General features: G+C 37.3%; 2 protein-coding genes across 2 annotated transcripts; one reads left to right on the top strand and one right to left on the bottom strand.

Moving 5' to 3' along the window:
- Positions 1-2: 2 nt before the first annotated feature.
- bbs10 (Bardet-Biedl syndrome 10) lies at positions 3-3,590 on the bottom strand. Its single transcript, XM_084124110.1, has 3 exons — positions 3,518-3,590; positions 2,944-3,113; positions 3-2,121 (listed from the first exon to the last, which is right to left on the bottom strand). Exons 2-3 carry the CDS (start codon positions 3,111-3,113, stop codon positions 552-554), a joined length of 1,740 nt encoding a protein of 579 aa, XP_083980236.1. The 5' UTR covers positions 3,518-3,590; the 3' UTR covers positions 3-551.
- Positions 3,591-5,103: 1,513 nt separating this feature from the next.
- syt1b (synaptotagmin Ib) lies at positions 5,104-9,832 on the top strand. The gene is made up of 8 exons (XM_084124949.1): positions 5,104-5,637; positions 5,722-5,897; positions 6,206-6,319; positions 6,486-6,653; positions 6,806-6,973; positions 8,929-9,046; positions 9,152-9,285; positions 9,369-9,832. Exons 1-8 carry the CDS (start codon positions 5,457-5,459, stop codon positions 9,570-9,572), a joined length of 1,263 nt encoding a protein of 420 aa, XP_083981075.1. The 5' UTR covers positions 5,104-5,456; the 3' UTR covers positions 9,573-9,832.
- The last annotated feature ends 2,050 nt before the right edge of the window (positions 9,833-11,882 follow it).

Here is an 11,882-nt window from a genome sequence, read left to right as displayed (position 1 = left end):
TTGAATTGTACAATGATTTTAAACTTTTTATTAACTAATTGAAACAATTTTGTATTTCAGAGTTAACCGCATATAGAACTGTTTTACAAATATTCCTCCAACTTGCAACAAACACTATAACTATATAAATATTCTACTTGAACATATGTTCAATAGAATATTTTATATAAATAAATATATCTGGATTCTTAAAAAACACTTAAGAATGTCTGCATGTTTTCGCATTATATATCAAAATATAAAAGCAAGTGGCATTAAAAGAAAAAAATGAGTAGGCTTTAAATGCACTGTTCTACAGGGACATCATACATCTAATAAAAATGACCAGGTGTTTAAAGTTAAAGTCAAATATTTAAAGTTAGTTCTGAGAGAAGGTTTAGCAGCATTTGTTTGCAGATGCCACTTGGTATTATTTATGTATGTAATGCAAGAACATTCAGATGTTTTTAAGCATGACTTAAGCATCCAATCCTTTTTGGAGCCACTTCGCTCAGATGGCACAGTGAATAGAATTTACACACAACATTATAGGCTTGGATATTCAGTGCGGCTTATGCATCTGTTCTTTGAGTGGAGTTTGAGTGCTCTTTCACTCCTTCCTCCTCTTCCTCATCCTCCTCAGAGTGTGTCTGTGGGCCGGTGCGTAATGGAGAGCGGGTGTGTAAAATAGCCCCTACACATAAGAGTCTGTGCAAACACTGCAACACAGAAACAACCAGCTGCTGTTTACCACTGACCGACTCCAGACACGGTGCCAATTCAGAACTCTCACTGAACCCGAGCCCAAACTTTAGGTCTGGCAATTCCGCCCCTCGCAATTTGGCCCTGTCCAATTGCTTAAGATCACTTAAGAAAAATGTCTGGATATTCAAGAAGCTTCTTTGATTGTGAGAGTATAAAGTTCTAGGCACACACAACAAAGCCTCTGCCAGCAGCCTACAGCACTCCGGGTCACCGCAGTTACGTTCGTTCAGCAGGAAATGATGTAGCAAGAACTCAAACATGCCACCAACGGGAAGCACTCCACCTGCGCACATAATTCCACCCCACAGGTCTTGAGTACAAAGCGTGCTTTGTGATTGGTCGGCAGCAGGAATGGAGCTTTGAAACTGTTTTTTGAAGCTGTCATGCGTCCGAGACAGATGCTGCAACATCGCAAACACGCCTTGGCTCACACACACAGTCTGGTCAAGCAATCCTGGTGCCGGTGCACAAAGAACAAGTGTGTGTGTGTGCGACGCCGTTCCCAGACAGGCATAGCGATGCCCGCCAAGTTGCACACGTCTACAGTACTTTAGCGTCACGAGGTGTTGAAGAGGTGGATGAGAGAGTGTTTCTGCAGCACTGATGTCGGAAAGCAAGTCCAGCTGGGCCGAGTCGACAAACTCAAGTAGAGCGATGTGGTTCAGTCGAGCCCATTGCACCACACTTTCCGGCTGCTTCACGGATGAGAGCAGCACATGCACCTGTAAGTCTAATAAACTCAATAACTTTTGCTTCATGATGCTCTCTGTACGGTGCAGCCAGTCTTGTTGAACGCATATGGATATGTTGTCACCTGCGGTAACAATAGTAGGCCCAAAACTCTCATATAAAATGAGTGCTTTTACTGGTCCTTGTAGTTCAGTCCACACCGACCAATCACGAGTCACAACCAGGCCTTCAATCACCTCTGAGGAGCCAATTGGAAGTCCTGTCACTGATGTATGCAGTAAAGAGAAGTGTGAATGTATGAATGAGATTGTTTCTACTGCGTCTTGATCTTGACTGACTTTGTGGTAGAACTCACACAGGACTCGTTTCAGTATTTCAGCCTGGCCAATCGCAACTCTTCCAGAAATATACCCACCAATCAACAAATCAAGGATGCTGCCCTCCCGTTTGTAACTATGGCGACTACAGCACAATGAGGCATATGGGGTAATTTTGTGTATTATGGCCTCATCCAACTCCTTCCGGCTGACAGCGAGAAGGCGATTAGCAAGATTTCGAAGGCCAGGGCCAGTCCAAGATCCCGCAGAGTTCTGAATTCCTCGTAAAAGTGCGGCCAGCAGGAGAATGAATGACTTTGTGCCGTCTCCGGTAGCTTTAGCATGTGCACACATGCAGTCCAACACCATCCTAAAGAACAAAGACAACAAAAATATGCGAAATAAATCCACATCATTGTCATTTAATAATAATTAATATACATAAACCCTGAAAAATGTCAGAACTGTTAAGTTTTAGTTTTAGGTTAGAACTAGTTTTAGGCTTTTAAATATGAATACATATATTTTACATATTTGTTTTCATACTACACTTGCCCTAAAACCCTACATTTAATAATATTTTGTATCTAATTCATTATATCTTTCTATCTATGTACCTCTCTCTCTCTCTCTCTCTCTCTCTATATATATATATATATATAGAGAGAGAGAGAGAGAGAGAGAGAGATAGATAGATAGATAAATGGATAGATACATAGATGATAGACAAGACAGATAAATACATAGATAGATGATAGAAAGACAGACAGACGATAGATAGACAATTCTTAATTATTTTAAACGATTAAATAAATCAAAAGTGACAGTACTTTTACATTGCTACAAAAAATATATTAATGTTAATCTAACTAATTAATTTCTAACTAATGTTTCACAAAAATATTTAGCAGCACAACGGTTTTCAAAATTGATAATAATAAGAAATGTTTCTTGAGCAGCAAATCAGCATATATTATAATGATTTCTGAAGGATCACGTGACACTGAAGACTGGAGTAAAGATGCTGAAAATTCAGCTTGAATGACTACATGAATACTTCACATTTTAAAATATACTAAAATAGAAAATAAAAAGGTATATGCAGATTGGAATATGATTCAGCAGACAAAACCATATTCCAATCTTGCAGTTATGAGCAATACTTTTATTTCTTTAAAGAGAGTACGGTCACCTGGCCATCGGGTGCTCCAGGTGTAGTGCGCAGAGAAGGCGCTGTCCGTGTCTACTAACGAGTGTTTCTCCTGTGTCTCGAGTGAACAACACACTCCCGCCGTCAGGACCGAGACAGCGACGCACGACACACTCCAGCGCTGCGAGCACACACACACACTCCTCGAGCATCTGCACGGGACACAACAAAAACCAGCAAACACCTTACAGCAACATAAAGCAATGTATGCGCAAAGACACAAATTATACATCATATTTCCAATGAACTAGCAAACTTGTGAGCATTTATTAGAACATTTGTGAATCAGACAGATGCACAAGCCACCGACGAGTTCAGTGATGTTCGTCATATAACTATAATAACACTGGATACAAGTTACAGAAGAAATAGAAAAACAAGAAGCCAATGAACTGAACCAAAACAAACCCAAAACTACCTGTCGTGATCGAATCATAAAACTTAAAACAAACTAAACAAGAAATAAAAGAGGATTAATATTAATTTAAGTGTCAGGATACAACATATAAAAACGATCACTTTAACCTGTGTAATATTATTTTGAAATGATAAAAACCTTGTAATCCGGTGAGCATCCTCTCAAGCTTCATGCAGTATCCAGGCGACGCTCTTCTTCTACCATGTGTTGTTGTTTTTCCTGCCAGCATAGCGGAATATACTGACACCTACCGGACAATATTAATGATTTATGAAAGTAATGTTTAATAAAAATAAACATTTAAAATATATTGCATGCTCCCTTTTGCATTGAAATTATTTTATATGTTCCATACAAACTGGCACATTTCATAATTTCAGTTTCAATAAAACCTGTTGAACACAAATCTGTTAAATAAACATTTAAAAGTAATTTCTGCAGTTGTAACAACTGCAATGTAGACCTAATGATAACCAGTTCTTTGTACTATCATTAAACTATGATGATATACACATTTTAAACACTAAAAAAGGAAAGTTTAATGAGTAAACGCTTTGTATTTCATTGAAATGCACAATATCAAACCATTTTTGTGCAAAAGGAAGATATTCTATAGTCTAGCTAGATATCGTTTGTTTCCATCAAGGACTAAAAATTAAAAAAGGTAATTGCGACATTTTATCTAACGACAGTTTCTCCTCACAGTTTATCCAATAATTCGGTCAATTCTGAGGAAAATGTCAAAAGTGCGAGTCATAGCCTAAACTCGGAATTGCGAGGAAAAATGTCAGAATTTCAGTTTGTATCTCGCAATTCTGCCTTTTTCTCTTAGAACTGTGAGATATAAACTCCACGAGTTATAAAGTCAGAACTGCGTGATTTAAACACGCAACCGCGAGAAAAAAAGGCAGAATTGTGAGATAAAAAGTCACAATTAGCCTACCTTTTTAATTTTTTATTCCTTAAAAAAATGCGGAAACAAGCTCCAATAACATATATGTAGCCTACTCACTCAAAAATATATATAATTAAATATTCAATAATTTTTTTATTATATGCTACAATAGCCTGGCTACTGCAATTAAAACAACAGTAGCCTAGGCTATATTTTTGACTATTTGACTGACAGAGTGTGTTGGAAATGATGACATTCTAGGGTGGCAATGACATTTAGACATTTCTGTGACCTACAAAGATTTGGGGAAATAATGCTTAATGTGACCCCTGCTTTTCAAATCTTTTCCGTTACAACCTTTGTCATAATGTCCATTTGGTTCCACCCACTGCTGCACAGCTTGCCAATTGGATGCTTCTCTCTCTCTCTCTCTCTCATTTTCTCTCTAGCAGTGGTCAGTCAATCATCATAATATTTTCTTTCTTTTAAAAGAGACTCACCAAGACTTCTCTCTCTCTCCCTCATTATCTTTGTTTTCTGTCTTTAATTTTCTGTTCTTGCTCTACAATAATTCAGATAAACTGTCAGTCCGAGGGCACTCCTCAAATCAGAGCAGCAGGTAAGTGTTCTGCCTCCTCAAATTTAGTGTGTGAATCTTTACGATCCTTAGATTACACTTAATAGTGAACTTTAATGTGCTTATACAAGATCATGTTGTGTCCCACATTCTGCATGTATTTTTACATAAACTATATAATGCTTTGAATAAATTCTGAATGCCTTTTTTTTTGCAAATATTAGAAGGATATGTTTGATGGTTTATTTATTGGTGTATATGCATGTTTATTATTATTTGTCCTGCATATTCAGGTATAAGTTTGAGTCAGCAGTGCATCTCAGGGGTATCAGTGTCACTGGCTTTCTGTGTCTCATTTTACTGTAAAGAGAGAGAAAATCAATAAATTCCTACTCAGCATTTCTTAAAATAATCCAAGGTTAAGGAGCGTCATGTCACCTGCTGTGTGCGCTGAATGTGAACCTGTCTTTACGCTTTATAATGAGCTCCCAATTCATCAGTATTAAGATCACTATGCAAATGCAAAAGGTCTTAAGGGAGTTAAAAACTTTATAAAGTCGCATGCAGCTCTTAGATAATGCAACTGTCTGTTGCTTGGCTTCAGAATGCATGAGGGCGATGCTCTACTGGCTGGTCCTTCCTTATCTCCAGCATCTCCAGCACAGAATGGATCAAAGGTACCTGGACCTACGAGTTCTCCACCCGCTGCCGTTCAGACTACAACTGCAGAGAGTTTGACCCATAGCATCAGAAGCAAGTTTCTGAATGAGCTTCATAAAGTCCCATGTGAGTACACAGTCTCTCTCTCTTTCTCTCTCTCACACACCTTTGTATTTATTGTAATTTCTGTGTGTGTGTGTGTTGTTTCAGTACCATCCTGGGCTTTGGTGGCATTCGGCTTCCTCGTAGTCCTCATCACGTTAAGCTGCTGCCTGTGTTTTTGCAAAAAGATGATATTTAAGAAGAAAAAAGATAAGAGTGGGAAAGAAAAAAATGAAAAGAACACCATAAATATGTCAAGCGTCAAAGAAGAGGGAACAAAACAGGTACAAATTATTAAACAAATTGAATTCATATACAGTGTACTGCATCTGACACACACGAACAGCACTGTGCAGAAGTTTGAGAAGAAGAGAGAGAAAACACTGCTAAAAAATATTTCTAATTCAAATAAATGCTGTATACTTTCTATACATCAAAGAATAAAACATGTATCACAGTTTCCACAAAAATATTAAGCAAAAACTGTTTTCAACATTATAATAATGAATGTTCTTGAGCACCAAATCAGCATATTAGAATGAGTTCTGAAGGATCATGTGACTGAAGAATTGTAATAATATTGTATTTACAGGCTGTCCATCACGGTATTGATTCTGATCCCAAAGAAGAGGATCCAGAGTCTAAAGAGGCTAAAAAATTGGGAAAACTTCTCTATACCCTTGACTACAACTTCACCGACAGCGCGGTATGAATACAAATCAGTGACCTGTGTTAATTCAGTCATCCATATTAATGAGAGAAACTTGCTTAGGCATTGGAATTATAATGTTGGTGTGGAGAACTGTATTTTGAAATAAAATGATGAATAATAATAACATTAATATAAAAATATGACTTTCTTTCTTGTTCAGTTAATTGTGGGTGTGATTCAGGCAGAAGGTCTTGCTGCTATGGATATGAGTGGCACTTCGGATCCATACGTGAAAGTCTACCTACTCCCCGACAAGAAGAAAAAGTTTGAGACAAAAGTTCACCGCAAAACTCTAGATCCGACTTTTAATGAGCACTTCACCTTTAAGGTACCTCTTAAAATCCACTTACCCTAAAAATCCTTCATGGAAGGAATGTTAGAGAGGTCACAGCATACAAATTGGGACACAGGGACAATAATGCATTTAATTGCATTTAAATAGTATCGGAAACTTGTGAGACTCTGCCATTCTATCTGCAGGTTCCATATGCAGAGCTTGGTGGAAAGACGCTGGTCATGACAGTGTATGACTTTGACCGTTTCTCCAAACATGATGCTATTGGGGATGTGAGGGTGCAGATGAATAAGGTGGACTTCAGTCATCTAACAGAAGAGTGGAGAGATCTGCAGAAAGCCGAGAAAGAGGAGGTACGAGTGAAGAAGGGATGCTTGAATACATAAACTCCAGGGTTGGGCAAAAAAATTCTTCATTCTTGAATTGGAATTTGAATTGAATAGTCCATAACCTACAGCACGCTGAAGTGGAATGACACAAAACAATTAGTACAACACAAGCATGCTTTGCAATAAGACAAATACATTATTAACTTTGATTAGAATATATTGACAAAATTATATATTAAAACACATGTGAGTAGAATATTAAAATGTACTTTCCATTATATTAAGATTCATAGAAAAAAAAGGAAAATTAAATTAAATAAAATATTCTATATTAACTAGCCAAAAGTGATGTCCAGCCTACACTGAAAAAAATTATTTGTTGAATTTAATTTAAAAAAAAATATCGTAAGTGGTTGCATTCAATTGATTTTACCTACATTTAAACAAATACACAGAGGTGGACGAAGTACACAACTTCCTTACTTGAGTGAAAGTATAGATACTACTGGTCAAATATTACTCCGTTACAAGTAAAAGTTGTAAAGACCTATTTTTACTTAAGTAAAAGTACAGAAGTACTCGTTTTTAAAAATACTTAAGTATCAAAAGTAAAAAGTAAATGTCAATGCATTGTTTTATTATTGTTGCATTGTTGTATGTAATACTTACAGTACCGTATGCCTCTGAATCTACGCCTGCCTTCCTACCCTCATATCAATATCAAATTTATTTCTAGAACACAGTTCCAGTAGTGGAATTGAATGTGAGATCGAATAAGTGCACTCAGTAACGTCCACAATGGTTTCGGACACCCAAATGGCTGTTCCCTCAAATAGTTCCCTATTTAAAGTTTTTTGGCTTTTAGTATGAATATGTTAGCCTTACTGTTATCTATAAGCTATTGTGCTCCAAAACAATGACAAAAGTCTCATTTAGAAGACCAAACCCAACGTTGAAAATGAAAATCAGGTTTATGTCAGAATCCAATGTCAGATTGACATTGATCTCCAACGATGGAAAGACGTTGTATTGTGGTTGAAAATGAAAATCGGGTTGATGTCAGAAACCAACATCAGTCGGGTTCTGACGTCAACCCGACTTTTATTTTCAATCAATATCCAACGTCAATCTGACGTCGGTTCTGATGTCAATCAGATGCAGGGTTCTGACGTCAACCCGACTTTCATTTCCAACCAAAATGCAACCCCTGCAACCAAAATCATCCACTGACTGATGTTACTTTCTACTCAAGGACCTTGACAGAATTGTAGTGGAGTAAAAAGTACGATATTTGTCTTTCAAATGTAGTGAAGTTAAAGTAAAAAGTTTCCAGAAAAAATAATACTCAAGTAAAGTACAGATACTCAAAAATTGTACTTAAGTACAGTACTCAAGTAAATGTACTTTGTTACTGTCCACCTCTGCAAATACATTAAGCTGAACTTAATCAATTTTAGTTCAACTTAATGCATTTGTTTAAATGTAGGTAAAATCAATTGAATGCAACCACTTACGATAAAAAAATTGATTAAATTCAACGAATCTTTTTCAGTGTAGGAAAATCTCCAGCCTTTATTCATACAAAAAATTTGTTCAAGACAAGAGTTGTTTATAGTAAAATAAAACCTGTAACTGTAGTTTATCTTTTTTTGCCAAATAATTTTGTCAGATAAACACCTTAACCAAGTTTAGTGTTTTGTTCTTCCCTCATATTTAAAAAAATAAAATATTTTCCTCATATTTTGGTGGTTTAATCGAAATTATAGGGTCATTAAAAGCCAATATTCTCCTCTGGACATCACTTATATATATATATATATATAAAAGTGTATAAGTATATATATATATACATAATGACTTGGGCAAAGTTGCTTATAGTCAGATATTTAGTTTGATTCTCTGGCTGTTTATTTATGCAGAAATGTGTTGATTTCTGGATGAGTGAAATAACAAATGACTTTGTGTTGTTGACTCACCAGCATGAGCGGTTAGGTGATGTTTGCTTGTCTCTACGCTATGTACCCACTGCTGGAAAGCTGACCGTTGTCGTTCTAGAGGCCAAAAACCTCAAAAAAATGGATGTGGGTGGTCTCTCAGGTGGGTGAAAAATTGCCCAATTAAATAATGACACATTTCAGATCACAGGTCTTCAGATCTTTCCACCTAGTTCACTGATTCTGACATTATATTTCTGTTCTACAGACCCATATGTAAAAATCCACCTGATGCAGAATGGCAAAAGACTGAAAAAGAAGAAAACCACAATTAAGAAAAACACACTAAACCCGTATTACAATGAATCATTTAGTTTTGAAGTTCCATCTGAGCACATTCAGGTAGAGTCCTGTTCATCTTAAAATTATTTTAAATGTCTTTTGAAATGGAACACACTGATGGTTCTTGTCTTGTCTCCTTATAGAAAGTGCAGGTTGTGGTGACGGCGTTAGACTACGACAAAATTGGGAAGAATGATGCCATTGGAAAGGTTTTCCTTGGAATGAACAGCTCAGGAACGGAGCAGCGCCATTGGTCAGATATGTTAGCCAATCCAAGAAGACCCATCGCCCAATGGCACGCCCTTAAACCCGAAGAGGATGTGGATGCTGAACTGACAAATAAGTGAAGCTGTCTGTGCGTGTGTGAGCATTTGCGTACTTAAATATTCAGCAGTTTGCTTTTATTTGTGAAGTTTGTGTGTATATGTATGCATGTATGTGTATGTGGGTAGAGGTTGAGGTATAGATCTACTAAAATCTCATCTCTCTCAGCCACATTAATCATCAGAACCATTCATTTTCAGTATCTTGTGTGCAGATTGTGCAAAGATAAATTAAATGATGTATTAAAGATGTAAAAACTGTATTAAAGACAACATGAAACGGCATTAACAATGCAGCTTCTGTTATAACTCTGTTGGAAACACAAAACTGAAAAGTATGTTATTACAATATTTGTTGATATACAGTGAGGAAAATAAGTATTTGAACACCCTGCTATTTTGCAAGTTCTCCCACTTGGAAATCATGGAAGGGTCTGAAATTGTCATCGTAGGTGCATGTCCACTGTGAGACATAATCTAAAAAAAAAAAATCCAGAAATCACAATATATGATTTTTTAACTATTTATTTGTATGATACAGCTGCAAATAAGTATTTGAATACCTGTCTATCAGCTAGAATTCTGACCCTCAAAGACCTGTTAGTCTGCCTTTAAAATGTCCACCTCCACTCCATTTATTATCCTAAATTAGATGCACCTGTTTGAGGTCGTTAGCTGCATAAAGACACCTGTCCACCCCATACAATCAGTAAGAATCCAACTACTAACATGGCCAAGACCAAAGAGCTGTCCAAAGACACTAGAGACAAAATTGTACACCTCCACAAGGCTGGAAAGGGCTACGGGGAAATTGCCAAGCAGCTTGGTGAAGAAAGGTCCACTGTTGGAGCAATCATTAGAAAATGGAAGAAGCTAAACATGACTGTCAATCTCCCTCGGACTGGGGCTCCATGCAAGATCTCACCTCGTGGGGTCTCAATGATCCTAAGAAAGGTGAGAAATCAGCCCAGAACTACACGGGAGGAGCTGGTCAATGACCTGAAAAGAGCTGGGACCACCGTTTCCAAGGTTACTGTTGGTAATACACTAAGACGTCATGGTTTGAAATCATGCATGGCACGGAAGGTTCCCCTGCTTAAACCAGCACATGTCAAGGCCCGTCTTAAGTTTGCCAATGACCATTTGGATGATCCAGAGGAGTCATGGGAGAAAGTCATGTGGTCAGATGAGACCAAAATAGAACTTTTTGGTCATAATTCCACTAAACGTGTAATGAGTGAGTAGGAATGCGTGAGAGTTAACACGCACAGCTGAAATAAGTAGAAAATTCTCATTTATGGACCTCTGCCACTCTAGGGGGGTTCGGGGGCATGCTCCCCCGTAATAATTTTTTTTGCTTTTTAATGTTAAATTCATCAATCTGGTGCAAATTAAACAAAGAAAAATTCAAAACTCTTTTAGTTACAGTGTCTGTCTACATTACTACTACAATAATAGTTATAATATTAATCCCATGATAGTAATAGCCATATATTGTAAAACAAATGCACTGAAAAATAAAGGAAACTTTCATAATTAGTTTTGTACTAATTTCTATACTTGAAAGAGTATATTTCTATACTTCACATTAAAGATTTGATTGGGCTAGCCCAGTGTCAATCAAGAAAAGAACCAATGGGCCGCTGATCTACGTGTTTCATCGGGTGTCAGAGAAAAAAAACTATTTACTACTACTATTTATCACGCATTAAAAATGCCCCAAACCAGTCGTCTGTATGATAATCTGAAACAAGGACTGGTGGGCCGTTGTCCTGCTTCACTTCACAGATGCTGAGTGAAAGGAGAATTATAGAATGAAAGGATACTCATTTATATGACACTTTATTCATCAGGAGAACAGCTCGTTCAGCGCGTCATACGTCGTCCTTTCAGTTTCGGTTTTCAATCGATCAAGTTTTTTCACGTTCTCTCGATAAACCACCCCTTTCAATCCGATCGAAATTATTTGTAATAGAGCTGACACTTTGAGTTTTTAACGGGTTATGTTAAAGCCCTACTTGTTATTAATGTTTTTATGAAATATCTCTAGTGAATGCATCATATCACCGTATTATTTATCGCCATGCGAGCCACAAATTAAAGCTCGGCGAGCCACATGAGGCTCGCGAGCCGCGCAATGAATAACACTGCACTGTTCCTGCTCGCTCAGCGCTCACGGCGCCCGCGCCCGCTCGCGATATTATCTCGCCCACTTCTGTCAAAATTAAAAATAATGACATTGGCAACATCGCTGTCTGTATCTGACAGGACAGTTAACATTGTAAGCTAACTTACCTCAGGCTTGCTTTCCGACGTGCGGTAGGACTTTGTTCG

Source organism: Abramis brama (genome assembly GCF_963993115.1).
Source record: "Abramis brama genome assembly, chromosome: 9".
Classification (NCBI taxonomy): Eukaryota; Metazoa; Chordata; class Actinopteri; order Cypriniformes; family Leuciscidae; genus Abramis; species Abramis brama.
The sequence above is the reverse complement of the archived record's forward strand: the minus strand, read 5'-3'. Positions and strand labels throughout refer to the sequence as shown.